This window comes from Ovis canadensis, chromosome 12 (genome assembly GCF_042477335.2).
Source record: "Ovis canadensis isolate MfBH-ARS-UI-01 breed Bighorn chromosome 12, ARS-UI_OviCan_v2, whole genome shotgun sequence".
Lineage (NCBI taxonomy): Eukaryota > Metazoa > Chordata > Mammalia > Artiodactyla > Bovidae > Ovis > Ovis canadensis.
In genome coordinates, this window is record NC_091256.1 from 50305590 (window position 1) to 50329721 (window position 24132).

The 24132-nt window shown below is 35.4% G+C and overlaps 1 protein-coding gene across 6 annotated transcripts in view; it reads left to right on the forward strand.

The window, feature by feature from the left end:
- The window catches only part of DNM3 (dynamin 3), a 638181-nt gene that overhangs the window by 501122 nt on the left and 112927 nt on the right, over positions 1-24132 (forward strand). For all 6 annotated transcript variants that reach the window (XM_069545637.1, XM_069545635.1, XM_069545641.1 and 3 more), the window contains one exon: positions 22815-22926. In XM_069545637.1, the coding sequence (XP_069401738.1) occupies positions 22815-22926 (112 nt within the window). The remainder of the gene's footprint in view (positions 1-22814; positions 22927-24132) is intronic.

Sequence of the window (24132 nt, forward strand, 5' to 3'; positions counted from 1 at the left end):
AGCCCAGGTACCTAGACAACTTATGGGGCGTCTCGGGTGGTTGAAGTTGGGTCAGATCTGTTTTTATACCCACACAGCTGCAGCCACATGGCATCAACTTGCACCTGTTTACTCCAGATCTTCTTCCTTCCCAGGTACCTAATATCCTTACTAGCTACTGAGGGAGACATTATCAGAGGTTCACTTGAATTACTGGAAAATTCTTCTTCATATCTCTGTGCTACTTTTTCTCTCAGTTTTTCTGAGTGGCAATGGCTAACTAAATGCAAGGGGCTTCAGAGTGCTGCAAACAGCACTTTTCCTGCTAGTTTCTTCTTGGAAACATCTTCCCCTGGCCTTTTAACCTCCTCCGTCTTCTTTTAGTCACCTTGCAGGCTCTCTTAGTTCCCCCATGGATAGACTCCATTGCTTTAGTTGGATTCCAAAACTGGGCACTGTGGTTGGTGAGACTTGACCAATGAAGTATAAAGCAGCAATTATTTATATTCTTTGTGACTGATTCTCCTTTGCTACTTCCTGAAGTTGTTTTAATTATTCCTTTCTATTCTTATAGAAAACCAACTTAACCTTTATTTTATTGAGATGTAGAGGGGTCATTTTCTAAGTTTAGCAAGGAAAGAGGTGAATTTTACCAGGAAAGGGCTATGTTTTCTTCTTCCTCAGCTAAAAAGAGATTTGGGGTTGCCTTTGTGTTTTCCTTGTGGTTAAAAATGCGCAATTGCTTGTTTTGCAATAGGTTTTGTTCTGTGTTGTATGCAATTTTCTTTTATATCTTTTTTCCCCTTGAAATTAAATCCAGTAAAATATGAAAGAAAGAGAAGTGAAATAATCTCCACAGCTGCTGTGTTTTCCTGGAAGGCAAAGACATCTCAATTTTAAAGTTGGTCTTAAAACATGAAATCATTGTTCTTTCAAACAGCTGTCTGGTCAAAACTCTTTTGTAGTGTACATTTTTAAATAGCAATTTTTTAAAACCACTAGGCGCTTTGTAAAGATTTCCTTTATCTGGGTTATGGATTTTTGTCAGTCTTTTGAGTAATTGTTAAAATGATGAAACTTACTGGAATAAAACAGATGTCTGTTTTTTCTTTTGTTGTTTAGAAGGAAGAAGGAAATGTCATTGGGATATTGGGACTTACTTGGTACCTTGACAGTGAAGTCTAAATAAATGGTTTTTAGTGTCTTAGAATTCCATTTACTATCAATTTTTGTACGTACTTAAGCTTCATGAGAATAGGGACCTTGTCTGTCTTAATCACCATGTGTCCCTTGGGACCTCGCACAGTACCTGGCACATAGCTTCTCAACCAATGTTTATTAAACAAATCAGTAAATGAATGCCACAAGAACCATTATATGGAATGATACATAATGTATTCCTCTTTCTGTTATATTTTATGGAGACACCTGGCATGAATGTCTTCCTTAATAGAAACTTGAAGGTTGAAGATATATCTCACAGTCTCTACTGTTTTTAAATTAGTCCATTATGGATCTTTTAACTGGGATTTTATGTAAATCAGCTCTGATATTATTTATATTTCTACCACATCTAGAAGTAATAAGCTCCTTAAACAGAAGGTATAGTTCAGTTCAAATGATGCATAAGTAAGGCTTTAGAGGAATACAAAGAGGAAAATTTATGTAATTAATGCTACCTAGGGAAGATTCAGGGGAAGGATTATTTGGGTTGAGGCTCTATGGCTGAGTAGAAGTTTGCCAGGTGGTTAAGAAGGCAGAAGGACATAAGCAACATTGAATGGAAAGGCCTGAAGGTTGAAAGGGCATACTGTGAGACCCTGGTCATAGAACCACCATTATTATCATTATCACCTTCTACATAAATACTACTCCTTCACATAAGACATAGGTTCCCATTGAATTGCTTGATTTTTTTCTTCTTCTATTTTTAATGAAGTGCTTGATTTTTTTTTTCAGCCTATTTTCTTTGAAGAGTCATTTACATCCATTATGCTAGAAACTGTAAGTGCACCTAATGTGGCTTCCCCACACAAGTCAGTAAATAGCCAGGCTTCCTGCAGATGAGGTTTTGACAAACTTTTTGCAGCAAGGGAATTAATGTGTGTACACACAGATTTTGTGCCTTAAGCAATTTTGTGCATCTGGTTGTATGCTGCTCACCCCAATCCTGGTATCTCTTAAAGGAACCAGTGAGGTGCTACAGAGCCAGGATAGGAGAGGTGCTGGTTACCTGAGTGGAGTTCCTAGTCACAAAGCATCCCAAACTTCCCAGGTGCACTCAGGACATCTTTTTGTAGCTACAAACAGAAGAGTGGCATGAAAACCTATCTTTCCAGTGATAAAGACACATACGAAATGTTCAAAAATGAGTTCAAGGAACTGACTTTGATATAATTTGACATGATAATATCAATAGATAATAATTTGAAATAGCTTGAAAGCCATATTTTGTGGGGAGCCATTGTGTAAAACCATTGATACCACGTCTGTGCCAGTCTCTCTCAGTTCTTCTAAAATTTTCATCTACCCTATTCTCTTTAACAGTAGCTCATTAGTGATAAATATCCTCACCCCAATCCCAGGCTCTGAGAGTTCTCAGCAAACTCTCTCTAGGTGTTTGGGGGGCTATGAATCTGTAACTCTACTATTATATCATATGGTTGTTTTTTGGCTTCTTAATCATTACTGTGCCTTCTAGGAATAAACATTGCTTCTCCTGTGTTGATAGTTACTCATAAATCTTATTTTTCATAACTTTTTAAATGTCTCTTAAAATTTATATAATCATTATTATTAGCTAGTCATTAACTAAAATAAGAGATCCCACATATGGTGATTCTCAAACAATACATGCCAGGCTAGTGCAAACTGGGCAGCAGTTCATAATGAGGCATCACACTGCAGGATCAATGGCTGCTCTATATTTATCCCTCAGATTTGAGAAATGCTGAGTTTGAGCTTAAGCAGATTATTATCCCAACCTCTTCTGACCCAATAAATGAGACTGACTGAGAATAACTGTGGTTCCCTCTCTGCTTTCTTCACCAGTTGCCTTTTATTCCCTTCTGAAGTCTTTCTTTGCTTTGGACTAAATAAAGTTTGGATTGCAACAACATTTTTTTTAACAATATTGTAATATTGGCTAATTTGCTATTGGTTATGCCCGAGTAGACACATGACCTGTGGCTATTTGGCTTGTCCTCCTATGGGAAAATACTTAATGAGGCTAATAAGCTGTATTAAAATAAAATAAACAAATTCACATGGCACTTCGCATCACAGCCACATGTGGTATGGTTATTATTAATTATCCTGAGACACCAGTCCCACATCTTCAGCTGCCTTCTGGGCATTTTCACTCAGAAAATGTCACTTCCTGTTTAACCCACCTGGAACCAAAACCATTATCCTCTCTTCAAGGCTGCCCCTCACTTTTGGAGGTTTTAGGGGCTAATAAATCACACCCATTTCTCCTCTTCTCCGATTCAGATTTGTTGTTGCTACTGTTTTTAGAAGCACAGTATGCAAACAGATAAGGCATGAAATAGACAGATCTAGATCTGTGGCCAAGTGCCTTGTTAATACTTCAGCCCTCAGTAATCATAGACAAAGCTGAGCAGCCACAGGCCTCTCCCACAGGGCAGAACTCACCAGAGCATCTTGGAATGAGAGAAATGCATGTGTCCTACAGGCACAAGCTTGCTCAATTTTGCTTTTATAATCCACCAATCACATCAGTCAGTCTGTCTCCTCTTTTGGAGGAGAAACAATGAAGTCTGGAGAAAAGGAGCTGGGAGCAGAAAGTCCTGCAGGAAGCCAGATCAAGTTCCTACTAAGGAATCCAGACTTTCTATTTTTATTTAGATTACTTTCTTGAATTGTGTGACATAAGATTATTTTAGCATTTGGGTATGAGGAAGAATATTTATATATTAAATATGTTATATTATAAGAATTTTTACCTCTTAAATTATCATCTTAAATTGCCTTCTTTATGATCTCTTTCATCAAAAATAAGACCCCACAATTATAACCCAAACTCATGCTTTCAGCTCTTTTATTGTGACTGTGATTAATGCTGACATGGACCTGGCACTGAGGCTGTTGGCAGCCAGAGAAAGTCAGGAGTGGTGGTGACTCAGCTGATTCTGCAGCCACACTTACAGTAAATGTGTTTTGCAATGCTCTTATATTTTAAAATATTTTTCTAAAAATTAAGACTTATTTCGTTTAAAATTTTTGTTTCTTCACTGTGTCAGAAGAAAGGAAATATCAAAGCCTGATATCAAAGATCAGTGATCTTTATCCTAAAACAGTGGGGAACTCTTGATGGGGTTGGGTTTGGCTGCAGAATGGAGAGTAGAGGAGTAAAGCAAGTAGAGGAGTTAGTTTTGGGTAGTAGTCAGGTGAAAGACAGCAAGGTCCTGGACTAACATGGAGGCAGTGGAGATGAAAACATGGGAGCTTGCTTAGAGGGCTGTATTGACGGAAAGGACTGATTAAAGTGTGAGAAAACAGACGTCTAGAGTGACATCTACCACAAGCAACTAGGTGGAAGGCAGCCCCATTTGCTAATATGAGGAAACTTTGGAGGAAGAGATTTTGAGAGTAAATCAAGATTTTGAAAGTGGAAACATCCAGAATTTAATGGTAGCTTGCAGAAGAAGTCTGGAGCTTGTGAGTGGTCAGCTTATACATGGTACTGAATGCAAATGGTTTCTTTCCAATACTCCTCATAGAAAATTCTCCTAGGAAAAACCCTACTTGGCAATGGTGGGTGAATATTTTTTCTATTATTGAGGTATAATTGACATATATCGTTTATATTAGTTTCAGGTGTACAAGATAATGATTAAATATCTATATATATTATGAAATAATCTCCACAAGTGTAGTTAAGATCCATCAGCATACATAGTTACAAATTGTTTTTCTTGTAGTGAGAACACATAAGACTTGCTCTTTAATCAATTTTCACTTATGCAGTACAGTATATTATTAACTGTGATCACCACACTGTACTTGTCCGTGATTTATTTCTTTTCTAATGGAAATTTATATCTCTTGCCCACCACCCCACTCACTGCTTTTGACAACCAACAGTGGCATTGGAGAAGGAAATGGCAACCCACTCCAGTATTCTTGCCTGGAGAATCCCAAGGACAGAGGAGTCTGGTGGGCTGCCTTTTATGGGGTCGCACAGAGTCAGACATGACTAAAGCCACTTAGCAGCACGAGCAGCAGTCTTTTCTCTGTATCTATGAGGTTGGTTTTTTGTTTTGTGTTGTATAGGATTCAACATAAAAGACAGATCATACAATATTTTCTTTGTGAGAATTATTTTACTTAGCATAATATATATATATATAAACAAAAATAACATTTTCTTTATCTATTCATGCTTTGATGGACACTTAGGTTTTTTTCAATTTTTTCAGAGTTAATGTCTTAATTTGCTTTGAATAAATGCAGGAGTGAATTGCTGGATCCTACTATAGTTATGTTTTTAGTTTTTTGTGCAACCTCTGTACTCTTTTCCGCAGTTAGTACTCCAATATACCTTCCCACCAACTGTGTATAAGAGTTCCCTTTTCTCCATATCCTCACCAATATTTACTTCTTGTCTTTTTTTTTCTTTTTAAAAAGTTTTTTATTCATTTTTTAATTGAAGGATAACTGCTTTACAGAATTTTGTTGTTTTCTGTCAAACCTCAACATGAATCAGCCATAGGTATACATATATCCTTTCCCTTTTGAACCTCCTTCCCATCTCCTGCCCCATCCCACCCCCTAAGTTGATACAGAGTCCCTGTTTGAGTTTCCTCAGCCCTACAGCAAATTCCCATTTGCTATCTATTTTACATATGGTAGTGTAAGTGTCCATGTTACTCTCTCCATATATCTCACCCTCTCCTCCCCTCTCCCCATGTCCATAAGTCTGTTCTCTATGTGTTTCTCTATTGCTGTCCTGCAAAGAAATTCTTCAGTACCATTTTTCTAGATTCTATATATATGCGTTAGTATACGATATTTATCTTTCTCTTTCTGACTTACTTCACTCTGTATAATCGGCTCTAGGTTCATCCATCTCTTTGGAACTGACTCAAATCTGTTCCTTTTAATGACTGAGTAATATTCCATTGTGTGTATGTACCACAACTTCTTTATCCATTCATCTGTCAGTGGACAGCTAGGTTGTGTCCATGTTCTAGCTATTGTAAATAGTGCTGCAATGAACAATGGGATACCTTTGTCTTTTTAAGTTTTGGTTTCCTCAGGGTATATGCCCAGGAGTGGGATTGCTGGGTCATATGGTGGTTTTATTCCTAGTTTTTTAAGGAATCTCCATACCATCTTCCATAGCAGCTGTATCAATTTACATTCCTACCAACAGTGCAAGGGCATTCCCTTTTCTCCACACCCTCTCCAGCATTTATTGTTGGTAGACTTTTTGATGGTGGCCATTCTGACAGGTTTGAGGTGATATCTCATTGTAGTTTTGATTTACATTTCTCTAATAATGAGCAAAGTTGAGCATCTTTTCATGTGTTTGTTAGCCATCTGTATGTCTTATTTGGAGAAATGTACATTTAGGTCTTTTTTCCACTTTTTGATTGGGTTGTTTGTTTTTCTGATATTGAGTTATATGAGCTGCTTGTATATTTTAGAAATTAATCCTTTGTCAGTTGTTTCATTTGCTATTATTTTCTCCCATTCTGAGGGCTGTCTTTTCACTTTGCTTATAATTTCCTTTGCTGTGCAAAAGCTTTTAGGTTTAATCAGGTCCCACTTGTTTACTTTTGTTTTTATTTCCATTACTCTAGGAGGTGGGTCATAGAGGATCTTGCTTTGATTTATGTCATGGAGTGTTCTGCCTATGTTTTCCCTCTAAGAGTTTTATAGTTTCTGGTCTTACATTTAGGTCTTTAATCCATTTTGAGTTTATCTTTGTGTAAGGTGTTAGGGAGTGTTCTAATTTCATTCTTTTACATGTATCTGTCCAGTTTTCCCAGCACCATTTATTGAAGAGGCTGTCTTTGCCCCATTGTATATTCTTGCCTCCTTTGTCAAAAATAAGTTACCCATAGGTACATGGCTTTGTTTCTTGGCTTTCTATCTTGTTACACTGGTCTATATTTCTGTTTTTGTGCCAGTACCATACTGTCTTGATGACTGTAGCTTTGTAGTAAAATCTGAAGTCAGGAAGGTTGATTCCTCTGGCTCCATTCTTCTTTATTAAGATGGCTTTGGCTATTCAGTCTTTTGTGTTTCCATGTGAATTGTGAAATCTTTTGTTCTAGTTCTGTGAAAAATTCCATTGATAATTTGATAGGGATCACATTCAATCTGTAGATTGCATTTGGTAGTATAGTCATTTTCACAATATTGATTCTTCCTACCCAGGAACATGGAATATCTCTCCATCTGTTTATGTCATCTTTGATTTCTTTCATTAGTGTCTTATAATTTTCTGTGTACAGTTCTTTTGTCTCCTTAGGTAAGTTTATTCCTAGATATTTAATTCTTTTTCTTGCAATGGAGAATGGGATTGATTCCTTAATTTCTCTTTTGGATTTTTTATTGTTAGTATATAGAAATGAAAGTAATTTCTGTGTATTGATTTTGTATCCTGCAACTTTGCTAAAAACAGATTAAAAAAAACAGATTAGCTCTAGTAATTTTCTCATACTATGTTTAGGGTTTTCTATGTACAGTCATCTGCAAACAGTGAGCGCTTTACTTCTTCTTTTCCAACCTGGATTCCTTTTATTTCTTTTTCTTCTCTGATTGCTGTAGCTAGGACTTCCAAAACTATGTTGAATAATAGTGGTGAAAGTGGACACCCTGTCTTGTTCTTGATCATAGGGGGAATGCTTTCAGTTTTTCGCCATTGAGAATAATGTTTGCTGTAGGCTTATCATATATGGCCTTTACTATGTTGAGGTAGGTTCCTTCTATGCCCATTTTTTGAAGAGTTTTAATCATAAATGGGTGCTGAATTTTGTCAAAGGCTTTTTCTGCATCTGTTGAGATGATCATATGGTTTTTATCTTTCAATTTGTTAATATGGTGTATCACATTGATTGATTTGCATGTATTGAAGAATCCTTGCATCCCTGGAATAAACCCAACTTGATCATGGTGTATGAGCTTTTTGATGTGTTGCTGAATTCTGTTTGCTAAAGTTTTGTTGAGGATCTTTGCATCTATGTTCATCAGTGATATTGGCCTGCAGTTTTCTTTTTTTGTGTTGTCTTTGTCTGGTTTTGGTATCAGGGTGATGGTGGCCTCATAGAATGAGTTTGGAAGTGTTCCTTCCTCTGCCATTTTTTGAAAGAGTTTTAGAGGGATAGGTATTAGATCTCTAAATTTTTGATAGAATTCTCCTGTGAAGCCATCTGGTCCTGGGCTTTTGGTTTTGGGGAGATTTTTGATCACAGATTCAATTTCAGTGCTTGTAATTTGGTTGTTCATTTTCTATTTCTTTCTGGTTCAGTCTGAACTTTTATAAGAATTGAACTTTTATATGAATCTGTCCATTTCTTCCAGGTTATCCATTTTATTGTTCATAATGGTCTCTGATAATCTTTTGTATTTCTGCATTGTCTGTTGTAACCTCTCCTTTTTCATTTCGAATTCTGTTGATTTGATTATCCTCTCTTTTTTTCTTGATGAATCTGGCTAAAGATTTGTCAATATTGTTTATCTGCTCAAAGACCCAGCTTTTAATTTTGTTAGTCTTTACTGTTGTTTCTTTCCTTTCTTTTTCATTTATTTCTGCTCTGATCTTTATGATTTATTTCCTTCAGCTAATTTTGGGGGTTTTTGTTCTTCTTTTTCTGGTTGTTTTAGGTGTAAAGTTAGGTTGTCTAATCGATGTTTTTCCTGTTTCCTGAGTTAGGATTGTATTGCTATAAACGTCCCTCTTAGAACTGCTTTTGCTGCATCCTATAGGTTTTCAGTTGTCGTGTTTTCATTGTCATTTGTTTCTAGAAATTTTTTTATTTCCCTTTTGATTTCTTCAGTAACCTGTTGGCTATTTAGAAACATATTGTTTAATCTTCATGTGTTTGTGTTTTTTACAGTTTTTCCTTGTAATTGATATCTAGTCTCACAGGGTTGTGGTTGGAAAAGATGCTTGATACAATTTAAATTTTCTTAAATTTACTGAGGTTTGATTTGTAACCCAAGGTGTGGTCTATCCTGGAGAACGTTCCATGTGCACTTGAGAATAAGGTGTATTCTTCTGCATTTGGATGGAATGTCCTGAAGATATTAATGAGATCCATCTCATCTAATGTATCATTTAAGACTTGTGTTTCCTTATTAATTTGCTATTTTGATGATCTGTTCATTGGTGTGAGTGGGGTGTTAAAGTCTCCTAGTATTAGTGTGTTACTGTCAATTTCTCCTTTTATGTCTGTTAGTGTTTGTCTTATGTATTGAGGTGGTCCTGTGTTGTGTGCATAGATATTTACAATTGTTATGTCTTCCTCTTGGACTGATCCCTTGATCATTATGTAGTGTCTTTCCTTATCTCTTGTAATTTTCTCTATTTCAAGGTCTATTTTGTCTGCTATAAGGATTGCTACTCCAGCTTTCTTTTGCTTCCCATTTGGAATGGAATATCTTTTTCTATCCTCTCACTTTCAGTCTAAATGTGTCTTTAGGTCTGAAGTGGGTTTCTTGTAGACAGCATATTTATGGGTCTTATTTTTATATCCATTCAGCCAGTCAGTGTCTTTTGGTTAAGCATTGAATCCATTTACATTTAAAGTAATTATTGATATGTATGTTCCTATTGCCGTTTTCTTAATTGTTTGGGGTTTGATTTTGTAGATCTTTTTCTTCTCTTGAATTTCTTGACTATATAATCCCTTTAACATTTGTTGTAAAGCTGGTTTGGTGGTACTGAATTCTCTTAACTTTTGCTTGTCTGAAAAGCTTTTGATTTCTCCATCATTTTGAATGAGATCCTTGCCAGGTACAATAATCTTGGTTGTAGGTTTTTCCCTTTTCCCTTTCAGTACTTTAAATCTATCCTGCCATTTCATTCTGGCCTGAAACATATGGGGTTTCCCTTGTATGTTACTTGTTGCTTTGCCCTTACTGATTTTAATATTCTTTCTTTGTGTTTAGTCTTTGTTAGTTTGATTAGTATGTGTCTTGGCATGTTTCTGCCTAGGTTTATCCTCTATGGGACTCTTTGCACCTATTGGACTTCATTGACTATTTCCTTTTTCATGTTGGAGAAATTTTCAACTATAATCTCTTCAAAAATTTTCTCATACGCTTTCTTTTTTTCTTCTTCTTCTGTGACCCCTATAATTCAAATGTTGGTGTGTTTGATATTGTCCCAGAAGTCTCTGAGACTGTCCTCAGTTCTTTTCATTCTTTTTGCTTTATTCTGCTCTTCAGAAATTATTTTCACCATTTTATTTTCAAGCTCACTGACTCGTTCTTCTGCTTAATGTTGTTGGTTTTGAGTTATATGTTCTTTTTATATTTGGATATTAACCCCTTTATCATACATATAATTTGCAAATATTTTCTCCCATTATGTATGTTGCCTTTTCATTCTGTTTATGGTTTCCTTTGCTGTGCAAAGGAATTTTTAGCTTAATGTAATTTTGTTGCCTTTGCATTTGGTGTCAAATCTAAAAAATCATCACCAGGACCTGTGTTAAGCAGCTCAATGCTTGTTTTCTTCTAGGAGTTTTATGGTTTCAGCTCTTAATTTCAAATTGCTAATCCATTGTATATTTACTTGTGTGTATGGTGCAGAATAGTGATCTGGTTTTATTCTTTTGCATGTGACTGCCTAGTTTCCTCAACAGAATTTATTGAAGGGTCTGTCTTTCCCCAGTGTATATTCTTGGTTCCTCTGTTGGAAATTAATTTACCATGTATGTACAGGTTTATTTCTGGGCTTTCTATTCTGTTATATTGATCTATATGTCTTTTTTTATGTCAATACTATACTATTTTGATTACTCTAGGTTTGTGCTAGAGTCTGAAATCAGGGAATATGATGCCTTCACCTTTATTCTTCATCCTCAAGATTTCTTTGACTATTCAAGGTCATACTTTTAAACATTTTATTACACTCAATTTTCTAACTTACCTTTTAGAAGTTTTACATGTTTATTCATAGGTGAAATTGGTTTATAGAGACATAGCCCAAAGTTTGGTCCTTAAAATACACACTAGGTTTGTGAGAAATTCAAGGAGAAAAGTTTATAAGGTCAAATAAACTTGGGGGATTCTACTTAGCATGTTCTTTTCCTAATTTCCAATGTATATTGGCCTATTAATGTTTCTGAGATGTCCTGCATAGAAGAATCTTTCCCTTAAATTTTGGAAAGAACTATAAACTCTCTGAAATCAGAACTATTTTGAAAAAAAGTTTTAATTGTTTTCTAGTTTATCCTGTGGATATTGGTCAGTTGAAATTTTATGATTCTTATTTCATTTCTTAGAAATTGTCTCCAACATTGATACTTATAAATTCACTATCATAAAAGTCTACATGCAAGTGTGTACATGCCAACTTACTTCAGTAATGTCTACTTTTTGAGACCCTGTGGACTGTAGCCCACCAGGCTCCTCTGTCCTTGGGATTCTCCAGGCAAGAATACTGGAGCGGGTTGCCATGCCTTCCTCCAGGGCATCTTCCCAATCCAGGGATTGAACCCCTGTCTCTTGCATTTCCTGAATTGGGAGATGGATTCTTTACCACTGGTGCTACCTGGGATGCCAAAAAATACTTAAAATATACTTAAAATATCTTGTAATAATTTAATCTGCTCCCTGTTAAAGTATAAGTCCCATTCCTGATTTTGATTGTTTCTCTCATCTTTTATTTACTAGATATTACAGGGCTGTTTCTTTATTTGATTCATCAAAGAAGAAGCTGTTAAGTTTTACCAATGATAATTCAGTTTTCCATAATTAGTTCCTAACTTTTGCATTTTGCTCTGTCTAGTTTTATAATTTCTCAACTTGTTAAATGCTGACAATGTATTTTTGCTTCTCTTTTAAAACCATAACTTTGACTATATGGACCTTTGTCAGCAAAGTGATGTCTTTGCTTTTTAATAGGCTGCCTAGGTTTGTCATAATTTTCCTTCCAAGCATCAAGTGTCTTTTAACTTCATGACTGCAGTCACCATCAGCAGTGATTTTGGAACCCAATGTCATATAAGATAATAAATGGCACAGCCTGGATTTTAATAGGAGTTTATGGTCTTGATCCTACTACGTTTTAATTAAACTTACATTAGTAAAGGTTTACTGTCCATAATGCAGGTAAAAATTCTGCCAGATTTCTTCCTTACATCTGAATAACATTGTATCTCGAGATTTGTGATAAGTTGCTGGCATCTCATTTTCAGAAAATCCATTTAAAATAGAGCAAATCACAAGAATGCAAGAAGGATGCAGTGTTATCTAGAATCCTCTTCATATGAGAAATGCTTGGAAAAGTACAAAAGGGTTGGCTTAGGGACTAGAAGACTTGTGGGACACATTATATCTGGTCTCAGATGTTTGAAGAGCTGTCATAGGCAAGGAAATTAAACTTCACATTTTTAACACTCAAAGACTTTCTTATGGTGTGAATGAAAGTGGGTTCATGAAATATCAAATATGGGCTCATGTGGTCATCTTTCCAACAGTGTAACACTTAAAAGCCTACCTACGGGATATACTTTCTTATGATCATTTTTAATATTGAGACGAATTTTGTTTTTTCAAACTGCAAAACACATAGTTAAGATTGATTTCATGGTGAAATCATTCAGAAGCTCATATCTGTGTGATTGCAGCTGAAATAGACTAAATAAACCAAAAAAACATGCAGTCAGTACAAATTGCTGTGGGTTATCTCTATAGCTACAAGATGTGGTGAGACCCTGGAAGCTGTATCCACAGAATTTATGAGACTTCCAGTAAATCAGCTCAATTCAGTGTTTTCGACCTGTATCCAACTCTCTTTGGATGTCTAGACACAGCCTAAGATGAGGCTTCAAAAATGGGTAAAAATGAGGCAGCCAAAGCCACCAGAAGCCTTTGACCCTCTTCTAATGTTTCAACCAGATAATTATTTTCCCTCTCAAGAATTTGGCTATCCTTAGAAGGAAAAAAAAATCAAAATTTTCCATGTGAAGAACCCCTGAAAGAAAATACTCCAGAGAAAGGTCAGTAAGAATGGGCCAAAGCTGAATTCTTCAGATCTGCTTTAGAGAGTGTGGAAAGTCTCTACTTTTCCTGCTCTTCAGCTGGCCAAGCACTCCCATGGCATTTGTCCAACTTTGCCTTCCCCATACCTTTACATCTTAAAGTAACTCATACTGTGCATTTGAAATGACTCAGATAGAAACCTAAGTGGTAACTAAAAGCTATTGTATAAAAATAATTAGAAAATTAAAAGCTGATGAATTTTGATTCCACCAAGATAATCCATTACCCTTTCTGCTCTGTAGCAAAGATATGACCTTTCAGATTTTCCAACAATAAACTGTCATACTCGGAAGATATATTTCCTTTAAATATACCCCAATTTAATTAAATTTTTCATTCTACTTATTGTAGTTTGCCTCTTCAAACTTTTTAAATTTTAGGTTTCTGTCGAAAGTTAAGAATCCAGTCAAAAATGAAAAAAGTGTTTTTAAAAATATGCCCATTCCATAGTTCATTTATTCATTGATACATTTGTTCATTCATAGGACTAATATTTGCTTTACAAAGGCTGTATGCCAAGGAATGTGGTAGGCCCAGGTGGTGCCATCTCTTAGCTATGTGATTTGGGGAAAGTCACCTAATCTCTCTCAATCTCATTTTGCTTAACTGTAAAACAGCTTTATGATCAATTTTGCAGAGTTGCTATGGATATTAAAGGAGATGATTTCTCTTGTAAGAAGGTAAAAACTTAGAAGTTTCTCTTTTACCCTTCTCCATCCATCACTCTATCCGAAAAAAGTCATACACCCCAGAGTTGGAAAGTCAAAAGCACTGAAAAGTGCAAACATCAATCAACTATTTGCAAGACTCATGGAGTGAACTAGATTGAAATCCTTTGAGTGACTAGTGCATGCTTTACCCTGATTAAGGAAAATTGGACTACCTAGTAAAAAATAAATAATAAATAAATAAATTTCTTCACTTACTCACTGAATCAGTGTGAGAAATGTGGAGACTGCCCTAACCAAAAATTCAGATATCCAACTCTACTTTGAGCCAACTCATAAAATGAACCCAAATGAGAATTTACAAATAGAGAAGCCCAGGTGGAAAATGCCTGATGATATATTTATTAAAGTTGAATATGTAGAGTTCCATCTAAATAATTGCTTGAGTGTAACAAAATTGAATACAAAAGGAAAGAAAGAGAAAAGGAGCCTCAAAGATGTGAAAATAAAATTCAGAAATAATTTCTAGGTTTGTATCTCTAGACAGATTTGCAAATGTCATGAGATACTATGGAAAGTAAAAGCTTCTAAATCCCTCAAGAAACTAAGAATTATGATTTTATTCCTAAATGTTATATATAAAAATGAATTCAAGAATGACTTGGAAAACTTTTAAAGATAGTCTGTAGAAAACCACTAAAAAAAAAAAAAAAGGAAATGACAAAGATGAGAAATAAACATGATTAAAATTTTCCTGATTGTAGAAGGTGATTTTCAAACTGGGATGAAAAATAAAAGCCTACTCTAAGGTTAGCATGTATAACAGATATTTCTTTTAAAAACTAAATTAAATAGATAAAAGCAAAAACATAAAAGAGACAAAGATAAGTCAGACAAATGCAAGTTAAAAAAAGAGAAAGTTATTCCCATCTCCAGGGGATCTTCCCGACCCAGGGACTGAACCTGGGTCTCCTGCATTACAGGGAGATTCTTTACCATCTGAGCCATTAGCAAAAGTGTTAGAACTTTGATGGAGAATAACTTTTCAATTATAAAATTATTTGCAGAGGTATTCTAAAGATGATAGTCAATATTTTTAAGGGTGTGAGGGTAGTCATTCAATAAGTATTTATTGAACACTCACGAGCACTAGTTACTTAGAAAGAACTAGGATGATAGTATAATCAAATCGACCCCATCCAAAATGCTTTCCCATTTATGAAGATCTTATATTTGTTTTAATTTAAGAAAATTTATTTTTATGTGTTTTGTAGGCTTTCTCCTAATATGAATGGAGTATTTTTTCCATTTCGAAGTTATTGGGAGTATTGAAAAAAGTCATTGATTTTTGTAATTTGTCCTGCAGTCAATATTAGTCTTTCAAGCAAGAATCTTATTAATTCTAGTGGTGTTTTGTAAAAACCTCTTGGATTTTCCAACTCTGCTTGAGTAAACTTTGTTGATTTATATTTTTTAGTATATTATTAATTTTATCTAGGTTCTTATTTTGGACATAGGATCGCATAAAGTATTTTATTCTAATTTTCTCAATCTCCTATATATTTGTGGGTGTGTATTCTATCCTTTCTCATTTTTGATCTTGTATTACTTTTGTTTTTTCTCCTAGTTATGACCATAAATTTATTATCTATTACTAAAATGAAAATTTTCATGGATATTTTTATCCTGTATGTTTTTTTAATATTTCCTATTTTATTAGTTTTGGCTTTAATCTGTGTTAATTTCCTTTCTTTCTATAGATGAACATTAACATTTTTTCTTTTTTCTCTGAATGATGAATATATTTAAAGCCGTAAATTTCCCAAAGCACAGCCTTTGTTGTACTTCATTGGTTGGGTATGATGTATCTATATTTTTTAATTGCCTTCTAAATAATGTATAATTTTGTTTTTGTTTCTTCTGTAATACAAGGATTATCTAAGAATGTGCTTTCTTTTTGAGTCTTTTTTTTAGAAATTAATATTTTCCTTTTTTTGCTTTATGACCAAAAAAATATGATTCATAAAACTTCTAATTTTTTAAAATTTCTTAAAGCTGATATTGCATACATGTACAAATCCAAGTATATGGCAGACTTTTGTAAATGATTTGTTGATGATGAAACAGTCTTTATCTTCTACTTAAGTGATAAAGGAATCTATTAAATTTTCTTCATCAGTTGTATTATTTATTTCTTTTGTGCATTTACTTATCTTTTATCCACTATGTTTAATTTGAAAAAACTATATTAAAAGCTTTCTATATTTATACTTTAATTAATTTTATGCAATAGTTATATCAAGTTTACCTTTACATTTTTAAGTAACATTTGCTTCATTTAGTTGTCTACTGTGTTACTTGGTGCAAACAGGTTTAAGAGTATTTTGCAGTCTTCATAAATTATACTTTAATAATATTTCTGTTTATCCTGTTCAGTACTTTTAAATTCTATCTTGCCTATATTAATATTGCTGCTCAATGCAGTTTTTTCTTTGTTTTCTGTTTGCCTGATATCTCTTTACTTGTTTCTTTATTTTTGCAAATAACATAAAATTGAGCTTTATTTTTTCAACCTACATTATCTGTTTAGCTGACAGAATTCAGTTTACTTTTATTACTTTGGTAATCAATATACTTGATTTTATTGCTGTCATTAAATTTTCTTATTCTGCTGTATCTTTTCTTAATTTTCTATGGATTTTATCAAGAAGCTATTAATTTTCCTTGTACTTCTTTCTTTAAATTGGGGAGTTCTACTGTACTTTTTATTTTATTAATATTTAAACTCATCAGTATATAGCCCTATTATTCCATGAGGCAAATTATCAAATATTTCTGTCTCAAGACACTTTCTTCTCCTACTTCTCTTCTTACCCATTCTTCCAACAATATGAGAACTCTGGGATTTTTTGCTTCTCCACTATTCACCCCTGCATCCATCAGAGGAGAACTTGGGGGTATCTTTATTTCCTTTCATTCTCCCTCAAGTTTTAGACTATTTCTGTTGCAGAACTCTTCTACTTTAAGAGTTTGAGTCCTTATATTGCAGTTCTTAGATGATCTATCATTAGTTATTTTAATTTGACTCTGAATATGACAAGTTTTGTTGCTCACCAGTGTTTTCTCTTAGTTTTTCTTCACCTTGAACATTCTCTCCAGGTTTATTGAGTGTTGTTGTAATCCTAATACTGCCTTATATAACCCTCAAGTTTGGGTATGTAGTTCTAACCTGGCTGGATGTGGGACTCTGAGTTTGCAGTCCTCTTAAGATGCTTGAATATTATTTCATTGCCTTCTACCTTTTGAATGCTCAGTCCAGTGCCAGTCTAATTCTTTTTCCTTTTTAACCAACTTGATGTTTCTTTATAAAAGACTTCTTTATCTCAAAAAACAAGATTTATTTTAGCACATGCCTGTGTCATATCTCTTCTCACCAATTCTACCTGAAACAGTGTTTTCAATATACAGATTTCAGTCTTTCTAAAAATAGGCTAAATTTCCTTTTTAAAAAATAGTTTATGTTTTATAATTATTTTTCTCCTTCTATCTTCCTTTTCTTTTTCTGGACCTCCTATTATTTACAGGTTAGTTGTCTGGTTCTTTCCTCTACACTTGTCTTTCTTTATATTTTTTTTAACTCTCCTCAGTTCATTTCAGTTCAGTCGCTCAGTTGTGTCCGACTCTTTGCGACGCCATGAATCGCAGCACCCCAGGCCTCCCTGTCCATCACCAGCTCCCAGAGTTCACTCAAACTCACGTCCATCAAGTTGGTGATGCCATCCAGCCATCTTATCCTCTGTCGTCCCCTTCTCCTCCTGCCCCCAATCCTTCCCTGCATCGGAGTCTTTTCCAATGAGTCAACTCTTCACATGAGGTGGCCACAGTATTGGAGTTTCAGCTTTAGCATCATTCCTTCCAAAGAACACCCAGGGCTGATCTCCTTTAGAATGGACTGGTTGGATCTCCTTGCAGTCCAAGGGACTCTCAAGAGTCTTCTCCAACACCACAATTCAAAAGCATCAATTCTTTGGTGCTCAGCTTTCTTCACAGTCCGACTCTCACATCCATACATGACTACTTGAAAAGCCATAGCCTTGCATAGACGGACCTTTGTTGGCAAAGTGATGTCTCTGCTTTTAAATATGCTACCTAGGTTAGTCATAACTTTCCTTCCAAGCAGTAGTGTCTTTTAATTTGATGGCTGCAATCACCATCTGCCTTGATTTTGGAGCCCCCCAAAATAAAGTCTGACACTGTTTCCACAGTTTCCCCATCTACTTCCCACGAGCTGATGGGACCAGATGCCATGATCTTCGTTTTCTGAATGTTGAACTTTAAGCCAACTGTTTAACTCTCCTCTTTCACTTTCATCAGGAGGCTTTTTAGTTTCTCTTCACTTTCTGCCGTAAGGGTGGTGTCATCTGCATATATGAGGTTATTGATATTTCTCCCAGCAATCTTGATTCCAGCTTGTGCTTCATCCAGCCCAGCGTTTCTCATGATGTACGCTGCATATAAGTTAAATAAGCAGGGTGAGAATATATAGCCTTGACGTACTCCTTTTCCTATTTGGAACCAGTCTATTGTTCCATGTCCAGTTCTAACTGTTGCTTCCTGACCTGCATATAGGTTTCTCTAGAGGCCGGTCAGGTGGTCTGGTATCCCCATCTCTTTCAGAATTTTCCAGTTTATTGTGATCCACACAGTCAAAGGCTGCTGCATAGCCAATAAAGCAGAAATAGATGTTTTTCTGGAACTCTCTTGCTTTTTCTATGATCCAGCGGATGTTGACAATTTGATCTCTGGTTCCTCTGTCTTTTCTAAAACCAGCTTGAATATCTGGAAATTCACAGTTCATGTATTGCTGAAGCCTGGCTTGGAGAATTTTGAGCATTACTTTACTAGCATGTGAGATGAGTACAATTGTGCGGTAGTTTGAGCATTCTTTGGCATTGCCTTTCTTTGAGACTGGAATTAAAACTGACCTTTTCCAGTCCTGTGGCCACTGCTGAGTTTTCCAAATTTGCTAGCATATTGAGTGCAGCACTTTCACAGCATCATCTTCAGGATTTGAAATAGCTCAACTGGAATTCCATCACCTCCACTAGCTTTGTTCGTAGTGATGCTTTTTAAGGCCCACTTGATTTCACATTCCAGGATGTCTGGCTCTAGGTGAGTGATCACACCATTGTGATTATCTGTGTCGTGAAGATCTTTTTTGTACAGTTCTTCTGTGTATTCTTGCCACCTCTTCTTAATATCTTCTGCTTCTGTTAGGTCCATAGCATTTCTCTCCTTTATCGAGCCCATCTTTGCATGAATTGTTCCCTTGGTATCTCTCATTTTCTTGAAGAGATCTCTAGTCTTTCCTGTTCTATTGTTTTCCTCTATTTCTTTGCATTGATTGCTGAGGAAGGCTTTCTTATCTCTCCTTGCTATGCTTTGGAACTCTGCATTCAGATGCTTATATCTTTCCTTTTCTACTTTGCTTTTCACTTCTCTTCTTTTCACAACTATTTGTAAGGCCTCCCCAGCCAGCCGTTTTGCTTTTTTGCATTTCTTTTCCATGGGGATGGTCTTGATCCCTGTCTCCTGTACAATGTCAGGAACCTCCGTCCATAGTTCATCAGGCACTCTGTCTATCAGATCTAGTCCCTTAAATCTATTTCTCACTTATATTTTATAATCATAAGGGATTTGATTTAGGTCATTTGATTTAAGTCTGAATGATCTAGTGGTTTTCCCTACTTTTTTCAATTTAAGTCTGAATTTGGCAGTAAGCAGTTCATGATCTGAGCCACAGTCAGCTCCTGCTCTTGTTTTTGTTGACTGTATAGAGCTTCTCCATCTTTGGCTGCAAAGAATATAATCAGTCTGATTTCGGTGTTGACCCTCTGGTGATGTCCATGTGTAGAGTCTTCTCTTGTGTTGTTGGAAGAGGGTATTTGCTATGACCAGTGTGTTCTCTTGGCGAAACTGTTAGCCTTTGCCCTGCTTCATTCCGTACTCCAAGGCCAAATATGCCTGTTACTCCAGGTGTTTCTTGACTTCCTACTTTTGCAATCTAGTCCCCTATAATGAAAAGGACATCATTTTTGGGTGTTAACTCTCCTACTGAATCTTAAAATCTACCAATTCTGTTCTCAAGATCCATCATCCTTTCCTTCAACTTACCTACTCAACATCCTAACTTAAAAATCTTTCTTTCTTAGTCCTATAAGTCTTTTTTAATACTCTCTTGTACCTCTTCAAATACTTATTATTCTCTTTTAATCCCCAACCATTCTCCGTTGTTGATAGACTGCTCTGGTTACCTTCTTTATTCTTTGTTTCCTCTGGTTGTTAGACCTCAGTGCATGTCCTTTTATTTTCTTTGCTCATGATGGCACAGATCCGACTGGTGGATACTTTAAGTGAACTGGTGAATGTGGGAAGGAACAAACATCAAAGTCTTCATGCCCAAAAGTGGGCAATTTATCAGTTTCCTTTTGAAACACCTGGAGAGAGCTTTTCTTTTTCACTAGATTAGAAAAAACTCAGTCCTTTCATACTTCCTTACCGCCAGAGGATTGAGAACACTCAGCAGTCCTATGATTATTGAGGGTCAGCTCTACTAAGGGGCTGCTAGATGCTAGTCCTTGTCTTAAAGTTCTCCTGCTATGGTCCCAAAGCTTTTTTTCATCCCAGAGCAAGAAAGTACCACAGCAGTTATCTATCTCACACCCTCTACCAGACTACCAGTCCTAATGCCTTCTTGACTTAAGAGGATGTATTTGACCTGAGTTGGAAGTAGAGAGGAAACAAAGCACACTGAAGCCACCATCTTTCTGAATCCTCTGCAAATATAATGATGAGCATAAGAATGATACATTCTATACACTACTTAATACTGCTTATAGGCTGGTTGGGAAGACAGATGTTATCAAAATTAAATAGAAAAGAGAGAGAAAAAGAAACCCACATGTAATACTGAAATCACAGCTATGATTCGTACTATGAAGGAAAGGTAAATGAAAATATGAAAAATGTGTGAAACAGGAACAAGTCCTGTAGAGGAATCAGGGAAGTAATGTCTGAAAAAGCCATGGTTAAGCTAAAATACCAAGAAAGAGTAGGAGTTAACTGTATAGTGAGGGAAGGACAGAGAGCTGCAGACAGAGATAGCAGTTTATACAAAGACTTTAGGGGTAGGCATGCCATATTTGAGGAGGTAAATGGTAAGCATGGCAGAAAAATCAAAGGAGAACAGAGTATGAAAAGAAGCTAGAGAGGAAGGTCATGGTGGGCCGGACTATGAAGGGCTTTGTAGGCTATGATAGCAAGTGATCTTTTCCTAAAAGCAAGAAGTATTGGGATGTTTTATAACAGGGGTAAAAATATCTGATTCACATTTTCAGCAGATAATAAGGATTCCCAGGAGAGAGCAAATTTAAATTGTCCAAGTGATGCTGGGAGACCAGTAAGTAGGCTTATTGAAATAGCCCCAAAGAGAGAGAGTAATAAAATGATAAGTCACTATACAGGTTGTACACTTTTAGGTAGTAAGATGTAAGGAGGTAAATGAGAGTGTGGAAGATGTCCAAGGTGCCTCCAGATTATAGTCATTACACTGATGTTGCATGAAATGGGAGCATCAAGTTGGAAACCACCAGTTCAGTCATTCATGTCAAGTGCCTTTGAGATATTAAAGTGGAGAAGTCAATGAGCAGTATGAGTCTGGGGCAGGTCTAGACAGGGGATGTAAATATGTAAGTCATCTGGATTAGGTGTAAATTGAGACTCTTAGGCATGAATGAGAACACCTTGGGAGAGAGAAGAGAAAAGGATTGTTAATCTTGTACCTTGCTAGTATCTGTCTAAATTGGATTATCTTCTCTGGAAAGATGGCTAGAATTATCTTTATGTATCATTGTCTTGAAAAATGATTCTGTAACTCCATTTATAGGAATCTGTCCTCAGAAAATAATGATAATAAGGTAGAAAGATAAAGGCTTATGGATAAAAATATGTAGTTAAGTATTATTTATGATTGTAAATAAAGGAAATTACTTATCTTTTATTAGGAGAAAGTCAAGAAAATTATCATACATTTATGTTAATGAATATTATACCATTATAATTTGATATTTATGAAGATGTAATAGCATAAGTATGTGACCATGATATGCTAGTAAGTGAAAAGGACACAAAATTGAAAGAACATCAACTGGATGAAAAATGCATAGAACAAAAGAATATAAAGAAATGAGTTTATCTGTCAACAGTAGAAAATGGATGATTGTATCCAGTTTTATACTTTTATCTAGTTTCCAAATTATTCAAGTATTACATCTTGTGTATTATTTTATTATTAGGAAAGGATGTATAAAATTATAATATTGTCCCAGTTATAAATATGAACTTCATAGGCAATTTACTCTGTTAAATACTGGTTGATGTTCTTTCCTTTTCACAGTATTGATGAGCATTTCTGATTTGAATCCAGCATAGTATTTTAGCTTTTGTGATTATTGCCATAATTTTAAGTTTTTATGAGCCATTTAGACTTGTAAATCAACTTTGAAAACTTATACAATTACTAGGCAATGGCAAGTCCATTCCCCTCAGAACAATTCTCCATCAGCTGGCACTCAGTTTGTCACACTGAAAACATTTCTAGTTCCTTCTCTTTTTATTGCTGAGCAGTAGCGATGGCTCTCAGTTCTTTTTATGAGGGTGTTTTAATTGTATAATGCATACATGTAGGAACTTGTTAATTATTTTAAATGCAATAGATTGTTTTTGTTTTCCGTCAATGACTGTTGGATAGTCCTCCATTTGGACTGTCCTTTGTATCATCATTGTCTGTAGGGATATGAAATCTTATTGGTTTTGGTTCAAAACTAAAAAGCTTGATTTTTTCTTTTGTTTTTTTCACTCCAGGAATGTATACAAAGACTACCGCTTCCTTGAGCTGGCATGTGATTCACAGGAGGATGTAGACAGCTGGAAGGCATCTTTACTGAGAGCTGGAGTTTACCCTGATAAATCTTTAGTAAGTGGATTGATCTCTTATTTTTAAATTAGTAACCATGTTTGAGAAAGCATAATTCAACATACTTTATGCTGAAGGACTAGTTCGCAGTTGACTTAATTAATTTGGCATAGTTTTAGCATTTTACTTTGCTTATATTTCTTTTTATCCATTAGACTTCTATTTTAAGAAGTTTACCAGTATATTTGTTAAAGAAAATGCCCAACTTTGCCATAAAACCTAATGTATGTAATGTAATCTCAAAGCATGAGAGAGTTTCTATGTTTTAATTTAAAATTTTATTTTCCTTTTTATGTTATTCTACAGTATACTATTCTATAGTATTCATTTAAGCAGTTTATAACATTCTTTATGTAGTCATAGTATATATATTATTAGTCATAACACTTTTTCATATTCTTTAAAATATAATTTTTATGAAAAGCTACCTCCTTTCATTATGTCTGTAGTACCGGTATCCAAAATTAAACTCTGGTTAATGTCACTGTAAGTAAAAAAAGAACAAAAAATATTACATTGCTAGTCCCACTTATCTTTATTAATATACTTCAAGTGTCTTGGAGACACTTCTCTCATTCAAGTTAATAAACAGATCTTCTATTTGTGTTCTTTGGAAAATGTAATATTACACAGACTAATCTGAATTTAAACTTCAGAATTCCCACCCAACATATGTACACTCAGCATTAAACAGACTCTGCAGATGTGTGGTTCTCACTGTTTCCTTGCTACCCCTGAGATATTGTACTATCCAGGTTCCCCCTAGAAGTTAAGCACTGAGACTGAGCTTTGGGGGATTTACTTCATCTTGACCTTTGTGGTGCTTAGATTGGCTGTAGATTAGTTTATACGACTGCCCATGCACAAGATGGGTTATTTCTCGACCCAGATAGGTATAAAGTCTTCTCAAGGGAAAGTCTGAGATATAAGCACATTGTGCGACAACATCTGAAGGGGATGCATCTGGATGGGATTTCAGACCTGACCATATCCCTGAGGTTACACTGGAATTTAACAAAGTTCCAGAAGTAAAGGATAGAGGATTTGTGCCAAAACATTCTCTTCTTTGCTGTTATTTTAGTTTTCATGTAGACCTCTTAACCCCATCTCTACCTCCACTTGTCTGGTTAGTACCTAAAACAGTGAATCCCCATGACACACCCTGTGCCCTCCAAATGGGGTGAAACCGGACCCTTTCCAGGTGAT